Here is an 18,386-nt window from a genome sequence, read left to right as displayed (position 1 = left end):
TCAGAGGTGTGGCTGGCAGAGAAAACAGAGGGTTTGCAAAAGGATTTGGAAGTGATGCTCTTCATCTTCCCATTCATGTCTCTGTCAGAACAGCCCATTCTCTTGACTCCTCACACACCACGGCTACCTTCCATGTCTTATTTCACTCATGCACTAATGCTCTCTTTAGAGCAACTCTTTTGACCCGTGGTGACATGTCCTCTCACATTCAGGATCTCGTTTAACCTTCAACTTGATAAACTTCCTTTCCGATTTCCCTGTCCCTGGTCATAGAGTGTCACTCAGAGCCTTTCTGGGCTGTCTGTTCTTAAGATCAAGGTCTGGACCTTTTGTTTAGCATTCAGGGCCCTTCAGGAGCATTTGTTCCTGCGTTCCCTGCCACTCCCCACCTCTGATTGCTCTGTGCTGCTGTAATCATCCTGTTACTTACAGTATTGTCCTATCCTGAAGTCTTCCCTCCAACTCACCCCTATTTTCCTTCCCTCCTCCTCCCGGCTTGTGTGTGACTGTGTCTCCCCGGGGAACAGAGAGAGCTGCCAGGGGACACCTGCCAGGACCTTTGTGCTTCATAAAATATGTGACTTCTCCATCTGAAGTCCTAATCCTCTGCTTCTGACGGACAATCGGTCACTATGGCAACTGACTGTGACGTCACAAGATAAGGACTTCAGGTGAAGTAGCAGGAGCAGGTGAGTGTTTAGGAGACAGATTTTAGTGCCTGTTGGCAGATCCCCACCCCCTGCACTCTCCTGCAGTACAGGGGGCTTGGAGGGATCTCTCCGGCCCCTGCTGTTTTTGAAAAGGATGCGGTGAGACTGTGTGCCTGGCATCTGCGTGCTGCAGCAGTGTGGGGCTGACAGAGTGTGTCAACTTGAGCTCCGGCTGTGCAGGCACCGCTGCTGCGGGAGCCTGTTATTCCATTCTGGATTGCTATTTTGATACCCAGATTGCATCATTCTTCCTACGTATAAACAGGGGGTCCCCAGGGCCCTGCAGCTACTCACTTCTCCACCAACACTGTTGTTGTGATGAGCTCTATTTAAATGAGCTGCCGGATCGGGGCAGGTTCCAGCCACATATGAGCACTGTCATTTTGGGGAACATGGAGGGCTGAAGGATTTTTATGGACCGAGTCCTCAAAGGCTGAGGGTGACGGCCTCCCGAGCTGAGCAGAGGGCGGCAGAGCTAGTTCCTGAAAGTTGAAAAATCTCGTTTTCTTCCCTCTGAGCTTCTATTCAGAGGCACCCAGAGGATTAGGAAGGAGATGCAGCTAGGAGGAGAGGCGCCTCTTTGAGGTCTCCCTCTTGCTGCTCAGTTTGGGAAAATTGCTGCAGAGACTTGGAGATAAACAGGAACAGGAGGAGTCAACCTCGCTCCTTCTTGCAGGAGCATCTCAGGTGAGCTGGAGAAAAGGAGCCCTGGCTGAGGACGCATCACAACAAGGAGAGAAAGGCTCCAGGCCGCTCCTCAAACCCCACCCCAAGCCTAGCTCCCTGAGCCTTAGGCCCTGTGGCCCAGTTGGCTTGCTGCATGCGGGGTGGGTGCTCCTGGGCTCCTGGGGAGCACCGTCCTCCAGGACTGGTGGTGGTCTCACCTGTCGCTCCTTCTCTGACTTCTCTCCCAGGTGATGCTCTAATTACAGAGCAACAGGGTGACAGGTAAGCCTGGTGGCCGCCAGGGGCGAAATCGGCAGTGAGCCTAGGTGTGTCTCGGATCAAAATCTGTCTTTCTAACAGGTACTGACATCTGAAGAGTGAGTGTGCTGTGTTTCTTGAAGGCAGTGCTGCTCTGAGCAGCGGGGCAGTGGAAGGTTTCAAGGGCTTCTGTGGGGGCCTTCCTCGGTGCTCAGCATCTCGAGACTGCGGAGGGTGGGAGGGTGCAAATGATCAGTGAGGCTGGCCAGCTTGCCTGAGCGTGGAATGCTTTCTTTCCTTACTTGCTGTCTGGCAGAGGCGTAGTGAGGCAGCATGTCTTACCTGTGGCTACACAGGCTATCCGGAGCTGCTCAGTGGTTTGAGGTTTCACAAGGGCAATGAAGTTTTGAAGCTGCGTGTCCCTGTTTCTCTCGAGGCCTTTGTGTCATCTTCCATGTTATTGACAGTTGGGAACAGAGCAGGTCTATCCAGCTTTGGACACTGGCAGAGGCCCTTCAGGCTGCCTCGGTGGATCCCACTGCTAGGCCGGAGAGGTCTGGGGCTCCAGTGGCAGTTTCATGGAGCCCTGGGGGCTCCAGTAGCAGTTTCATGGAGCCCTGGACAGGAGAGGAAGAGTAAAAGGCTTCACAAGCCATGCTGGTTGCTAAGCACTGGGCTCAAGGTGGCCTTGCTCAGCTGGTGGCCTGAGCTGACCCATGCCTGGTTTCTGGGATGTCTCTCCTATTCTCATCTGGTGTCAAGGTTGCCTTCCTCCTGCTGTTTGTGCTGAAGGGTAGTTACCCACACTGGGCCTCCTTCCTTTTCTGGGCTCTGCACATGCACTAGCCCCAGTAGCATGCCTGACTACATCTTGGTCTTTGAGTTGAGTTGTGAGTCAGAGGAGGTAAAATGTAGCCTCTGATTCAGTGCCAGCCATAGGGTTCCTGGGTCCCAGGACTTCCTTCTATGTGCTGGGAATCTATCTATCCATTGGTCTGTCAGAGGGGAGACCCACCACAGCTACATCCAGAGATTTTTGGACTTTCTGCCTTTCTCAGCTTCATGACAGAGGGGACAGAGTTCTCAGAGGAAGAGGACTGTCCAGGGTGTTGCTCCTCAACAAGATATGCATTGTAATCACCTGAAGAATTAGTTTTGAATGTTCCTCCTGAAACTCTAATGTTCTACCCATGAGCCACTTCTGTAGTCCATAGCAGGATAGTTAAAAGTCCCCCTTATAGTATGGATTTATAGCAAAGAATGCACCTGTGTTTACATTTGTTTTCTTTAGGCACAAAAGCTTCATACCATTTGCTTTGCCTCAAATATTGTATTTCTTGAACCCTTAAGCACAGCTGGAGAATTTCAGATTTCCAGAACTGGGTATAGGCTATTGGTATAGTAGGATCATAACTGTGGTCTGATCATTATTATGAACTATTTTGTATATGGTGAAACTGTCTAGTCAATTAAAATAAAAATACATCCTTTGTTTATTATTGAGTTAGGAAAGAATATAATATAATGAAAGGGACATGGTTTTATTTGTGTGTGTGTTTGTGTGTGTGTGCACGCGCGTGCACGCGCGCACGCACGCACGCACGCACGTGCCGTACACACGTGTGAAGGTCAGAGAACACTTTGCATGGCGGCCCTCGCTTTCCAGCTTGTGTGAGGCAGGGTGTCACTGTTGTCTGTGGCTGTGCTGTATGGTGCAGATGAGCTGCTCTGTGGGTTCTGGGGATGCTATTGTCTCCACCTTCCACCTGCCTGCTGCTGTTCCGAGGTTACAGGTGCTCCACAGCATACCCAGTGTTCTGTGAGTCCTGGGAATGTAACTAGGTCCTCATGTTTGCATGACGGGTGCTTTCCCTCTCAGCTATCTCCCTGGCCTTGAAGACACAGCGTTAAAGGCAAATGGACTTGGGTTTCTGTTCACCACAGGCTGTATAATTTAACTTCTTGGAGCCTCCATCTCCCCAATAAAATGGAGACAAGACTTATTCCTAAGAGTTGACTTGATGATTGAATGAGAGATCATGTGCGGTGGCTGTGCAGAGAGTAGTGCTAAGCAGTTACCAACTTGGATCACACCTCCTAGGGACAAGAAACATATTTATTTAGTTTTGAGACAGTCCATCCTGAAACTCTTGATGTAGCTTAATGTGGTCTTGAACTTGAGATTCCCCTTCCTCAGTCTCCCAAGTGCTACAATTACAGACTTGCATCATGGCCTTGAATCTCTTACTAGACTGAGTGAATGACTGGCTTTCAGAGCTGTCCTTTCAGGCCTCTAGCTCCACAGGGAGACCTCAGGTACCTATTTGTTTCTAGAGACAGAAGCCCCGCCTCTTTGTGTCATGGTTCCCTGTGTCTCAAGAATAATGTTTCTGGTTATGAAATAAATAGCTAAGCCTGTGAACTGAATAATTCAAATAGAAATACACAGTAAAAATAGGTGGGCTTGGTGACGTACCACTCTAATCCCAGCACTCAGGGGTCAGTGGCAGGAGAATCGATGGCAAGTTCAAGGCCAGCCTGCTCTACACAGAGAAATCAGGCAGGCTGAGGCTACATAGTGAGGCCCTGTAAAAGCTCCATACCCTTATGCAGTTCAGTTGGTAGAGTGTTTCCATAGCATGCATGATGCCCTGGATTTAATCTCTTTAGCACTGCATACGTCAGTATCATACACCTGTAACTTCAGGGTAACTCTCCATTTTGAGTTCAAGACCAGCCTAGGCTACATGAGACCATTTTTTTCCTAAACAAACAAACAAACAAACAAACAAATACAAATGAGAGGGGAGGAGAAGAAGTCCTTTTCAGTATAAACACTATAAGTAAATAACATTTTACATATGATACAATTTAAATATGTAAATAGTGAGTCTTATGATCAGTGCATCTATCTTCCAGCCCTGCTAGTTAGCAGCCCCTAACTCCAGCCTCCCCTCAGCCTCAGCCTGCCATTAAACTCTCTGCTTTTTGTTTTGTTTGTTCGACACAGTTTCTTACTGTGTAGCCGAGGCTGGATTCAAACTGGCAACCGTCCTGCCTTGATCTCTCAAGTGCAAGGATTACAGGTGTGCGCCATGGTGCCTGGCCCACCCTGACTTTCTGACAAGGATGGTAGATCATCCAGTTGCCATTTGGCTGACTGTCCTCTCTTGTCCTGCCTAGGGGAGTTTTCCTGATGCTCTACTGCTAAGGACACATGAGAACGGCTGGGTAGGCTCCTGCTGTGCCTAGCCTCCTCCCTATGGCAACTTAGTAACAGAGAAAGGGGGCGACTCATGCTGACAGTCAGGTAATAGCAGCAGAGCCTCATCTACACACCCTGTGACTGTCATCTCAGGATGGCTTTCTCCCACCATTCATAAACTTGCAGGTGGCTTCTTCTTCTAAAAGTGCAAGGAGTGCTCATGGAACATACCAGCAAAGGAAACCCAATTAGTCAACCTTGTGAAAACCACGAACCATCCTTTAAGGCCAAATGTGGCTATTTCTGTGTGCAGACATATGAACAGGTAGTTAAAATGCACTGTGATGCTTATTATACTGTAGTTACTAATTAACTGTCCCTAGGGGAAATCAACCCTGTTCCTCCAATGTAAAACATTTGAGCAGTTTTGAAAGGATGCATAGGAGTTTATCTGAAAAGGACAGAAGCAAGAATGAGTATTTTAAGAAGAAACATCATCTTCCCAGACAGAGCCATGCAAAAGTTTGGCTGTTCCAGAGATAGCAGAGATACTTGGCATGCCAAAGACATACAGTATCAGGTAGATGAAGCTAGAGATGAGGTTGGAGGGAGGCAAGGCCAGGTTGAAAATAAATACCAAACAAAGGTTTCCTCTTTAAGGCCAAGAAAAGCAGATGCTGTGCGGTGAGGCCTTATTTGAATCATCTGGTTCATCCCTTTCCACTCTGCTGGGTTAGTGTTTCTTATGTTTGAGGACTTGGTATCATGAGTTGGGAGTCTTATGAAAGTAACTTTCAACACTTAGAGTCAATTTCTGTTCTGAAGGTGGATACACCTAGTAGATGGGAGAGACAGTCACTTGACAGCCAGATGATGTCACTTGTGGAGAGTGTTGACCAACAGGAAAATGCCCAGAGGTTTTGGATGTAATCTTGTCATTCAAATCTTACGGTTTTCTGTGATTTTGTGGATTTTCCAGATGGTAATAATGAGCTTTTTCTGGTGGTTAAACCAACTTTGGTGTGTGGCTCTCCAGGTTGGTGATCTGGATTGGGGTTCTCTGGGTAGTCTGGGCTGAGTTTGGCCAATCTTGGCTGTACTTTTGTGCCTTTATTAGGTTGGTGGAGCACTTGGTCTGGCTGGTTTAGGGTGGCCTTACAGGGAATGCTTGAGACAACCATGGCCTCTTCCTCAAGGCCTGATGTCTCTGAGTAATCTGAGTCCCAGGTTCAACTTTTCACAGAGCAGTTGGAGAGTTCTAGGAGCAAGAGCAGAACTGCGCAGGCTCCTGAGGTCTAGTCACAGATTCAGTGGGTGGAGATGGAGAGTCCTCTTACACGCGTTCTCGCGACCGGCCAGGAAGAACGCAACAAACCGGAATCTTCTGCGGCAAAAGCTTTATTGCTTATATCTTCAGGAGCCAGAGAGCAAGAGAGCAAGAGCAAGAAAAAGAACAAGAACAAGAAAGCAAGAAAAAGAATGGCAAAACCCCGTCCCTTTTAAGGAGAATTATCCTCCGCCTAGGACGTATTACTCCCTGATTGGCTGCAGCCCATCGGCTCAGTTGTCATCACGAGAAAGGCAGAACACATGGCGGGAAAACTGCCCCTGCACGTGTGCAGATTATGTTTACCACTTAGAACACAGCTGTCAGCGCCATCTTGTAATGGCAAATGTGAGGGCGGCTCCTCACAGAGTCCTCTATCTCCAATCTCTCCTTGGGGTGTGTGTGTGTGTGTGTGTGTGTGTGTGTGTGTACACATGTGTGCAGTATTCATGTATGTGTGGGTGGTATGTACATGTGAAGATCACAGGTCGACATGAAGTATCTACCTCAGATCTCCTCTATCTTATGAATTGAGACAGGATTTCTCACTGAACCTGAAGCTAACTCAGTTTGGTTAGGCTAGCTGGCCAGAGAGCTCCAACAATTTGCTTGTCTTTGCCCCTGCTTCTCCCCCACTTAGCCATCTCCACATCCCCAAGAATCCATTTTGATGATAGGATCACAAGAGAGGCCAGGCACAGAGGTAAACACCTTCAATCCCAGTACCCGGGAGGCATAGCCAGGTGGACCTCTGTGAGCTCAAGGCATACCTTGGCTGCATAGTGAGTTCCAGGCCAGCCAGGGCTACATAATGAAAGTGTGTCTTTAAAAAAAAAAAAAAAAAAAGATCACAAGGAATTCTTTCCAGGAGAGGAAGAGTTTGTGGTAGTTTCTCAGAGTGTCCCATTCTTTATTTGCTTTTCCTCATACCATGGAGAAGATATGAGAGATATTCTGAATTCAAAGCCAGCATTTAAAGAGAACTATGTTTTCTCAAATATTATTTAATTTAATTCTCACAGCAACGTGTGTGTGTGTGTGTGTGTGTGTGCGTGTGTGTATGTGTGTGTACATGTGTTATAGCACACATGTAGAGAGAGGTCAGAGGACAACCTGAAATAATTGGTTCTCTCTTTTCACCTGTGGGTTCAGAAGGTTGTCAGGCTTAGTAGCAAGCATCTTTATCTACTGAGATATCTCACAGCCTGTCTTTTTGCCACAGGGTCTTGCTATGTAGCCCTCACTGCCCTTGAACGTTTGTAGTCTTGTGTCTCAGATTCCCTAAGTGCTGGAGAGTATAGATGTACGCCACCATTCCTATCTATCAAAGGGACTCTCATTTATTCTTTTACATATAATGAAATAGGAATAGGTGAGTCAGTTGAGATGAAGCACCTTGCCCAAGGCTACTGGGTAGCAAACGTGGTATTTGAGCTTGCATTTTTCTGGGTGCATTGTAGAGCACTTGCCTTGGTGGCATTCATTACTGTGGTAATGGGATGAGGCAGAGAAGACTGTGAGAGTGTTATTACAAGCCCTGTTACCACCAGTTCCTTTTTACATCAGCCTCATCCCTGATCACAGATACCTTCCTCTCTCCAAGAGACCCATTCCCAAAGCTTTGGCTGTTTTTAGAATGGGTCTGAAGAGTCATGGTGGTCTCCAGGGTGGCAATCTCCTGGTGCTTATGTAATTTAGATGCACACTAGGCTAAGGAATGTGCTGGGAACTGTTGTATTCCTCTGGGAGAGGGAGTGAGTCAGGCTGTTCACAAGTGATGAATGTAGTGTATCTACCTGGTCTAGGATTGTAGGTGGAGACAGCCCAGCAACAGGCCTCTAAGCCCCAGGAGCAGACTTATTGGTTAAACCAAGAACTAAGTACCTCCTGTGTGAGCAGGCATAGCAGGTGGACGTGGCTCTTCCTCTTGCTGGAGAACTCCTGGAAGCTCTAGCTTTGAGATCTCTGAAGCAATCTTGGTAACATGGTAACCTTAATGACTGCTGCTGTCTTCCGGCCTACACTAACCCTTCCAAGCCCAGGAATTGGGACCTGGGGCTGTAGAATGAGGAACTGGAGCATCAGGAGGCGCCTGATTGTCAACAGCAGAAAAGGCCTGAGCTTGCATTAGCCTGGCGCCTACAGAGGAGAGGAAGATAGACTAGGCAAAGGCAGGGATGGGAAGAGACTAGACCGGTGGTCTTGAGGGCAGGCCTCTGATGGGGTGGTCATGTTCATGGTAGCTGCAGGCTGTGTTACTGAGCAGGGATCACTTTGGCATAGGGGGTGTGCTCATATCTGGGTGCTGGGTATTAGAAAGTCCCCTTCTAGGCCTTATCATAATCTGCTCTGTTGCCCTGACTCTGTTGTCTGTCTTTCTCTGCTAGAGCTCATCTCCTGTCCTGGATGTCAGCGTGTCTATCTTACCAGAGATGTAACTGAACATATTTTCCTTCAGTGCTTTTCTCCTGTGAAACCCACTATGGCCAGGGTAAGTCAGGACAAGGGCATTTGCAGGCGATGGTTTACAGAAATTGATGACATCCCTGTCTATAGGTCTAGCATCTATCACTGACTTGTGACTCCACCACCAGCTTTTCTTATCTGTCCATCATCCATCCATCCATCCACTCAGGAAGAAATAAAAAATGTTCAAATTGGAAGAAGCAAAGTAATTTTCTCCTAGGTGAAATTACATGCTTTGAGTGGAAGGTGAAGGTATCTTAAGGCACATAAATATATTTTAGTGTTTTTTTCTTGGCTCTTACTGGAAACATCAGTACTGGGCCTTTCTTTTTCTTTATCTTCCCCGCTAAGTTGAAAATTCACATACCAGCTTAGATGTAATGGGCTCTTAATCTTGTCTATAACAGCTCAACCTTTCCCCCTGTTTTTGAACTTCACATTACTTACAGACTGGCATGCCTTCTCTCTCTCCTGGGATGTCCTTATCACTACATTCCATTTATTGGCTAACTTACTTGTTCCTGCATCTAATTCCTACTGACTGCCTTATACTCCGGGGCTTACGGTGCTAGGAAGATAGACTACTGCATGCTACTTCTGAGACGTTCATAGGAAGAGTCGTCACGCCTTCTGGTTTAGTGGCTTGTATGAGTTGGGCATGGACTAGGTAGAACGTTGATCCACATCTCCTCATTTCATAATGTTCCCACCAGACCTAGCATTACATCACCGATGAAACGACCACACATTGGACTAGGTGAGGAGGAAGTGTTAGGTCAGGTAGACGCTAGGCGTGAGGCACGGTCCTGAAGCCAGCTTAGCGTGTCCATCTCCCTCGGTACTCTGACATCTTAGGCTTCTCCCCTTTGAAGAAGTTGACTGCTCTGCTATCGCTTGACATCTTCCTCTGCTGTAACTTCCCCTCATCTACCTCCTCGCCATCAGCAATCAACATAGTTGTTTCCTATTGGTGAGAAAGTGCCCAGCCACTCTTAGGCCTCGTTCTTGGAAACCTTCTGCAAATGTCCTTAGCACTTGTCCTGTGCTTTTGTCCCAGCATTACCCATGTGAGGGGGTCACTCTGCCCATTCTGTGCATGCCTTGATGGAGCGCCTTGGCTTACTGTGTTTGCTTAGCTTTAGTAGAGGAGAGCCACTGTCCCATTCAGTCACAGAGGGTGCTTTTCTGCACAGGCCGACCCTGGCAGCCCTCCTGTAGACTCCACTCCTCAGTCCTGATGAAACAGTCCATCAGGACCCTGTTCCCTAGAGCATTTGCTGCATACAGATGCAAGCCCCAGCGGTGAGATGGTCACAGGTCACCAATTTTGGACTCTCTGCTTCCAGAACTGCTCTGAGTGCAAGGAGAAGCGGGCAGCACACATCCTCTGCACATACTGCAACCGCTGGCTGTGCAGCTCCTGCACAGAGGAGCACCGGCATGTCCCAGCCCCGGGGGGCCCACTCTTTGCACGGGCACAGAAGGGATCCTCAGGTACCAGCCCCCTACCCTGCTTCTGTGCGGAACCCTCAAGTGCCTAGAGAGTAGCTCTCTGACCTCCTTTCCCAGCCAAGGGAGACAGTGGGCATGGTTTCTTAGTCTTTTGTAAAGGAAGAATGCCTTCCTCAGAGTCAGAGGGGTGACTCACTGTAGGGCCGGGGGTGGGGGGAAATGTGGGTGAGCTGGTGCTGGGAGTGTGGTCTTGAATCACAGAAGCTAGGCCAGCTCCTACCTTCTACTTCTATTTAGAGAGATATGTCCCCCACACAGAGACTTAACAGTCCTGTCCACTCTTGCCCCTTTGTCCCTCCTGCATGCTCTGTTTTAAGCAGCAATCTTTTAGGAAGTCGTCTTTGTCTTGAGGGAGAGGTTTTATGTTTGTCAGGCCCACAGGAAGCAGAGTTGGTCATATGAACTAGCCTGAACTAGCAAGGCCGAGTAGCTGGCTTTAGCTCCATCAGCACGAAATCCTGGTTAGTGAAGAGTCTTAGGTTGGTTTGGGAGGGTTTCCCATCGGCAGAGAGCAGGTACAAGCGCTCTCTTCACCTCTGGCAGGCGGTGGGACACCAGGGCTTGAGAGTGGGAGGTTTCTGGGCAGCTGAGCAAATCTATCCAGGCTAAGCTTGAATTCTTCCCTGTGCCCTGAGTGTCATCAGTTCCAAGAGAGATCCCTTCCTATTCGCCTCTTCTCCCTCAAGCTCTGTGCCTGTGCCTTGTCCCTCAAGGGCTGAGGGCTGCTTAACCAAAGTTACAGAAAGGTCTGTGTGAACAGAAGCCTACATCTTCTTTCTTCTCTGGCAGGGGTGAATGGTGGCTCTGGGGACTTTGCCTTGTACTGCCCTCTGCACACACAGGAAGTGCTCAAGCTTTTCTGCGAGACGTGCGATGTACTCACCTGCCACAGCTGCCTGATGGTGGAGCACAAAGAGCACAGGTGGGCTGCCGGGCTGCCAGGGTGGGCTTGGGAGGCTCTGCAGTGCTTTTTGTGAGAGCTCTGTCCTGTGAGGTATCAAAACCCTCTTCCTGAAGCGGGGAGGGCATGGTGACATTCGTCTGTAATCCCAGTACTTGGAAGGTTGAGGCAGGATGGAGGTGAGTTTACGGGACAGTCCAGGCTACATGGCGAGTCAGAGGATAATTTGATTATGTAGGGAAAGTCTGTTTCAAGAAACAAAACAAAACACAACACAAAACAGTCTGCTTAACCCAACTTGTAGCACCTGGGCTGAGATGTCTCTCTTCTCTGTGGGACTTATCTAAAGTCCATAAAGTCTGATGGCTCAAGAATTTCAGCAGTGTCTTTGGCTCAGCGTGTGGTCCTGGCCTCTGAGGCTGAGAGTGCACCGTGGGATTCCTGTGTGTTGGATGCTCAGGAGGGGAGCCATCACTCCTCCCTCAGCTCTTGCTTTCTCTCCTCTCTTAGATGCAGGCACGTGGAAGAAGTTCTACAAAACCAGAGGATGCTCCTGGAGAGTGTGACTTCCCAGGTGGCACATAAGAAATCCAGCCTACAGACATCTGCAAAGCAAATCGAGGACAGGTAGCCCAGGCCAGACCCTGCTAGCGCTGGGAACGATCTGCTCTTTCACCTCTGGCAGATGAGCGCATGTGTCCCTTTACTCAGAGGTCTCAATGCCAGTGGTGTCTGTGAGCTCTCAGTGACTGGCGCCAGGCTAGTTCAGGACGATCAGGATGAGTATGGGCCGCAGTTCTGTGCTTGACGAATCAGCTAGAAATGGGAACCTGAGAACAAGAGTGCACAGTACATATACTCTGGAGAAGGAAATGCTATTTATTGTGGGACAGCAACAAGTTATGATCTGTCCACTCTTGTTTCCTATGTAAAGACGCGTTATACTATCACTGTATGCTGTCACTGGTACTAGGAAGAGTAGGGGTTGGGAACCACTGGGTTGCGGAAGAAGATATATTATTTGGTTGGGTTATTATAATTCTCTCAGTCAAGGCTTCTCTCCATTTTACCAATGAGAGCCAGAGGCTCAGGGCTAGGGAACTACCTGAGCTAACATGGCTAATCAGTTTTGAAGCTAGGACTGTGGTAACCTTTATCTTTTAAATATTTTTAATGAGATAATAAATGAGGCCCTTAAAGATGTATGATTCATTGGTCTCAGCACTTCACAGAACTGTACAATTGAACATTTTCATCACCCCTAAAAGAAACACCAGCTATGTTATTGATCACTGCCCTCAGCTCCTACTCTCCTTAGTTCTTAGAGGCCACGAGTCTCTGTGCCCCGCCCTTGGGCTCACTCTCTCCCACTTCTTGGAGCATCTTCCTTTTGGACAATCTGTCATGTGACACCATACACATATATCCCGTAGTACTGTGCTACCTGGTGAGCTACTGAGTGGGCCTGGCTGTGGACTTCAGGTTTACCCAGACGAAGCCCAGTTAGATCAAGGGGGCTGGGAGGGATACCAAATAGAGCTGAGGAAAGGTCTCCTTTTTCTTAGTGCCTGCTTGGCCCTGATCTCAAGGTACCCCAAGTGCTTGCTGTCCCTTAGCAAGCAGGAACAGGATCCGTGTGTTCTGTCCCATTACATTTCCAGAATTTTTGAAGTGAAGCATCAGCACCGGAAGGTGGAGAACCAGATTAAAATGGCCAAGATGGTCCTCATGAACGAGTTGAACAAGCAAGCCAACGGGCTCATAGAGGAGCTTGAGGTATGTGTGTTCCCGGGCCAGGTCAGAAGCCAGGGCTAGCATGCAGATATCCAGTCTTTGTAGCAACTTTGATGCACACTCTATTTTAAACTTTCTGGTCTAATTCTGAGAGAGTGGCTTGTTAAGGCTGGAAAACCAGTTCAGCCTCTCACCGATGCAGTCTCTCAGGTTGCTGCCATCTTAACTATGCCAGTTTGTAGTCTTTTTTTTTTTTTTTAAGATTTATTTATTTATTTAATGTATATGAGTACACTGTAGCTATACAGATGGTTGTGAGCCTTCATGTGGTTGTTGGGAATTGAATTTTAGCTTGCTCCAGTCAACCCTACTCTGGCCCAAAGATTTATTTATTATTATAAATAAGTACACTGTAGCTGTCTTCAGATGCACCAAAAGAGGGCATCAGATCTCATTATGGGTGATTGTAAGCCACCATGTTGTTGCTGGGATTTGAACTCAGGACCTTTGGAAGAGCAGTCAGTGCTCTGACCCACTGAGCCATCTCACCAGCCCCCCTGTTTGAACTCTTAAAACAGAGATTAATTCACCTTCTTTAGAAGGTTGTATGCAAGAGATGTAGAATTCATTCATTCATTCATTCATTCATTCATATTTTTCTATTTATCACCATTCCACATTTGTTCCTAAAAGTCTCTTACTTTCTCCATCAGCAAAGAGCTCCAGGCTGTTTTCAGAATCTCTCTTGTCTGATGCCATCAGTGCTCATACTGACACACAGTGGCCACTAGGCTTCGCAAACAGGTCCGTGAACAACCAACCCAGGGACTCTGTCTTTTCTCTGTGCGCCAGGGCATCACTAATGAGAGAAAGCGAAAGCTGGAGCAGCAGCTGCAGAGCATCATGGTTCTCAACCGGCAGTTTGAACATGTGCAGAATTTCATCAACTGGGCTGTCTGCAGCAAAAGCAGCGTCCCTTTCCTTTTCAGCAAAGAGCTGGTAAGAGGAACCCTGTCTCTCCAGCTCAGCTGAAAGCAGAGCAGAGTGGTGCTTGCGTCACAAGGGGAGGGGCCATCCTTGGAAGTTTTGGGAGGAAAGAGGAGTAACCTGTCACACCATGGTTTGGGGTTAGTAAGACAGTGCCATTTTCTACCAAGTTCCATAGCACGAGGGACCCAGCTGCTGAAATGATCTCCATTTCTTCCAGATAACCCAGCAAGGAAGGCCTGTAGTTCTCATGGAGTCAGATACTGTCCTGGGACGTGTGCAGAGATCTCACAGAAGTTTACTAGGTCTAAGCTGAGGAATGAGAGAAAAGCAGGTGTTGAAGATTTAAAGTCTTGGGCTTGGGAGTATGGTGACCCTGGAGAAGAAGGAGGTGTTTGGCTTGGTTATTTTATTTTATTTTTTTGGACAGGGTCCTGCTAGGTAGCTTGTGCAGTCCTCAAAGTTGAGATCCTCCTGTCTCTTTTCCCTGAGTGCCACACTCCAGGCTGGAGGAGGATGAGTTCTGAGAGGGGGTTGTGTTGACGCTAAGGAGCCTGGAAGGTATCTGAAAAGGGATGTGGAAAGAGCTGGTCAGATGGAGGGGTCTGGAAGTCAAAAGGAGATCGGGGCTGGAGATTAAGATGTTTATTGGGACGATCATCATGGCAGCATTGTGGAGGAGAAGAGGAGAGAAAATCCAAAACTAGGGAGTGACATCATTTCTACAGATAGGAGAAGGCTGAGGAGCACAGCTAGAGTGTAGAGGGCAGGCAAGGAAGCACAGTGCACAGACGCCAGAAGAGTTCTACCTGAAGTCTGTGCTGGCCATATTTCCAAAGTGAGACAGGATGGAAAGGGACGAGCTGCCCAAAAGGTGCAGTCCCAAGGCTTCTGGGGATTTCTTTAAAAAATGTGCATTGGTGTTTTGCCTGCATATATGACTGGGTGAGGGTGTGGGATTTTGGAGTTACAGACAGTTGTGAGCTGCCACTGTGGGTGCTGGGAATTGAACCCTGGTCTTTGGAAAGAGCATTCAGTGCTCCTAACCAATGAGACATCTCTCCAGCCCTGTCTGGCAATCTTATAAGGAAGTTCCAGCAAAGTAGAGTCAGGAGTCAGATGAGGAGTTTGTGTGTGGGCGGTGGGGGTCGAGAGGGAAGAGGAAGGAGAGAGGTAACCTGGGAAGAGTGCAAAGCTCTCTTCCTTTTGTCAACCTGGCAGACTTTTGCACTTCTATATGGGAGAGAGGTTGACAGTAAAACAGAGGTGGGTGGAGTGCATTCTGGGAAAGCTGGTAGAATGTGAGTCTGGTTGGCCTCAGATGAGGGCAGTGCACATAGTTCAGGCCATAGAGTGGAGGGATCTGTGTTTTGGAGAATTTGGATTTTTGTCATTTTTGAGACAGGGTCCAGGCAGGCTTCAAACACACTTTGTAGCTCAGGAGGACTTGAACTTTTGATTCTCCTGAATTGTATTATGGGCATGCACCACCATGCTGGATTTATGGGATACTGGGTATTGGACCTCGGGTTTCCTGTATGCTAGGCAAACTACTAACTGAGCTACATCTCAGCTCCTGGAAGCACTCGCCTTTTGTGGTCTCGTTTTTTCCGAGCTACAAGGTAGTAGATAATAAGAGGGTTAGAGATCGGGTAAAATGGTGTGAATGACCTAGCACAGAAGAGGAAGCTGATGAAGGAAGTTCCCAAGGGGGAGTCTGAGGGAACCCTCCAAGGGAGCCCCGGAAACTAATGTTCACTTACATAGTCCTAGATAACAGGCTTTAGGATGCCTGGATTGACCTTAGGTTAGCTTTGGTAGTGGGGAGAGACTTAGGGCTATTGATATGGGACCTGAAGATAATGGGAAACTGGGAAGGCCGTAGGAGTGGCACTCGCAGAGATCAGTGAGATTGAAGAGCTTGTCTCAAGGGAGTAGGAATGCCCTAGAATCAGGAAGTAGCTTGCAGGAGTTTATACCCTCATAGGTAGAACGAGTTCAGGTGATGGATGGGAGCTGTGTAGGCCTAGTGACTGAGCTGAAACAGATGGAAGTTGATTGACATTAGAAAAATCAAGAACGATACAAGAAACTTTATATGGACTCAACAGGTTGCATTATGGAGTATATCTATGCATACAGATACATATATGCATGCAATAACAGTGGTGAAAAAAGAAGCTATGGTGAGTGGTGGTGGTGCACTCCTTGAACCCAGCACACTTAGGAGGCAGAGGCAGGCTGATCTCTCTGAACTCGAGGCCAGCCTGGTCTATAGAGCGAGCTCCAGGACAGCCAAGGCAATGTAGAGAAACCCTGTCTCAAAAACCAGAAAAAAACAAAACAAAACAAAAACAAAAACAAAAAAAGCAGCTGTACATTTAAGGGAGAGCAGGGAGGGGTGTATGTGAGGGTTTGGAGGGAGGAAAGGAAAGGAAGAAAATTTGTGATTAAAATATACTCTCAGAAACAAAAGAAATCAAGAATATGAACTGGGAATAGAGCTAGTTGTAGAGTATTTGCCTAGAATGTACAAAGCTCTAGGTTTGATGCCTAGCACTCCATAATCCAGGTGTGGTAGTATGTGCAGGAGGTGAGAAGTCCAAGGTCTTTCTTAGATACATAATAGATTTGAAGACGGCCTGGAATATGTGAGACTCTGTCTCAAAAAGAAAACAAACCTTAAAAAACACCAAAGACATAAGAGGTCAAGATGTTGATTGGGCCATATCTGGAAGCTGATGTTGGCAGGGTGTGATTGGATACTTGCCAAAGCCCTAAGTAACGGGAGAGTACTGAAGGCCAGTAGCTGAGAGCCATTGCAGAGGAAGATGGCAGTGGGGTGGGATGAAGGTTGCTTTGCATGCTGGCAGAAGCAGAGCAGTGGCCAGCTCAGAGAGGGTCTGCACACTTTGAAAGTGGGTGACGGTGGGATGGATGGAGCTGCCTGGCAAGTATAAATCACTTGTGGCCAGGAAGAGATATGAGTGTAGGGTTCCAGAGCTTTGGGAAGAGAAAGAACACTGTCTGGGAAGACTGGAAGGTCCTGGGGACATGGAACTGAGACTATGGAGGAGGACTAGAGGCCAGAGGGACACGACCTGGGGCCCTTTAACCTGTCGAAAGTAGGAGTTGTTATGCAGGCACAGATGTGTCATCAGTGACCTTGGCTCTGTCGCCAGATTGTGTTTCAGATGCAGCGGTTGCTGGAGACGAGATGTAACACAGATCCTGGCTCTCCTTGGAGTATCAGATTCACCTGGGAGCCCAACTTCTGGACCAAGCAGCTGGCTTCCCTTGGTGAGCTGTGGCCTTTAGCCTGTCTGCTATAAGCATAGGCAATCTGCTATGGTTTCTAGGTGGGTCAGCACATGCCTAAGAGAAAGTGCTCTCAGACTGCCATTGATCATGGAGCCAGTCAAGCCTTTTCTTCAGTAGAAGTGTGTGTGTGTGTGTGTGTGTTTGGATGGGTAGGGTTAGGTAAATAATGGCATCATGGGACTCTGCAACACCACCTGAGCTCTTAGCTTCTTGCTCTGCATGAATGTTGTTCCTTTTATCTTGGCGGTTTTATTGCTGGCGGGGGTGGGGGTGGGGGTGGGGGTGGGACTGTATGGCAGTTCAGGTGAACATGTCTCTGTGCTAACAAGGGGGCATATGTGTGTGGTACAAGCTACACACTTCTCCTTTGGGGTTGACATGTAAACAGAAAAATAATGGTCTGTGCATTTTTTTTCTGTTGCAATTTCTGTCAATCAGTCTCTAGGCAGAGTGTAGACAATATGAAGATGTACTTGTGTTGACAGCCTAACGACTTCTTAAACTAACCACCACTGCCACTTTGATTTGGGGCTGAATACTAGCTTTGTTTTGGTTTGTTTTCCTGGACAGGTCTCACGTAGCTTAGGCTGACTGAGGGTGGCACTGAAGCTGTAGCTCTCTTGGCTCCACCTCCCCTCTTGAGTGCCAGGGTTACAGGTGTGCACCACCATACCCAGTTTATGGCTCTGGGGATCGAATCTAGGTCTTTGCACACGCTGGGCCAGCACTCCATCAAGTGAATTATATTCCCAGCCCCAGATTTAGTTTTTTTTTTAAATAATTAATTAATTTTATGTATATGAGTACACTGTAGCTGAACAGATGGTTGTGAGCCTACATGTGGTTGCTGGGAATTGAACTCAGGACCTCTCCTTGCTTCAGCTCTATCTGCTCCGGCCCCGTTCGCTCCAGCCAAAAGATTTATTTATTATTATATGAAAGTACACTGTAGCTGTCTTCAGACACACCAGAAGAGGGCGTTAGATCTCATTACAGATGGTTGTGAGCCACCATGTGGTTGCTGGGATTTGAACTCATGATCTTCAGAAGGGCAGTCAGTGCTCTTAACCGCTGAGCCATCTCTCCAGCCCCCCCAGATTTAGTTTTTGTTGCCTTCTCCCATTTGATTTAATTCGACTTTTGCCCTAGATGAGGCCTGGTGCTGAGCATAAAGGACGAAAGGTAAATCAGACAGATGCTCTTGCCTTTTTCTTAACAAGCCTCATCAAAACAATGGGATGAAGGAGCGGTAGACAGAGAGAACACTAGATCTGATGTTCTCACACAGGTTCAGAAACC

The 18,386-nt window shown here is 47.9% G+C and overlaps 1 protein-coding gene across 8 annotated transcripts in view; it reads left to right on the top strand.

The window, feature by feature from the left end:
* Trim66 (tripartite motif-containing 66) overlaps positions 1–18,386 on the top strand; it is a 67,759-nt gene that overhangs the window by 22,056 nt on the left and 27,317 nt on the right. For 4 of the 8 annotated variants that reach the window (XM_006507961.4, XM_011241835.3, NM_181853.4 and 1 more), the window contains 7 exons: positions 8,554–8,657; positions 9,979–10,126; positions 10,934–11,066; positions 11,556–11,672; positions 12,707–12,821; positions 13,632–13,778; positions 16,949–17,066. In XM_006507961.4, the coding sequence (XP_006508024.1) occupies positions 8,649–8,657; positions 9,979–10,126; positions 10,934–11,066; positions 11,556–11,672; positions 12,707–12,821; positions 13,632–13,778; positions 16,949–17,066 (787 nt within the window). In that variant the 5' untranslated portion in view covers positions 8,554–8,648. Of the gene's footprint in view, positions 1–511; positions 1,398–1,624; positions 1,737–8,553; positions 8,658–9,978; positions 10,127–10,933; positions 11,067–11,555; positions 11,673–12,706; positions 12,822–13,631; positions 13,779–16,948; positions 17,067–18,386 lie in introns of those variants that run through there. The other 4 variants (XM_006507962.1, XM_006507960.3, XM_006507959.2 and 1 more) reach the window with 4 other exon arrangements.

This window comes from Mus musculus, chromosome 7 (assembly GCF_000001635.26).
Source record: "Mus musculus strain C57BL/6J chromosome 7, GRCm38.p6 C57BL/6J".
Classification (NCBI taxonomy): Eukaryota; Metazoa; Chordata; class Mammalia; order Rodentia; family Muridae; genus Mus; species Mus musculus.
This window is presented reverse-complemented; position numbering and strand designations above follow the sequence as displayed.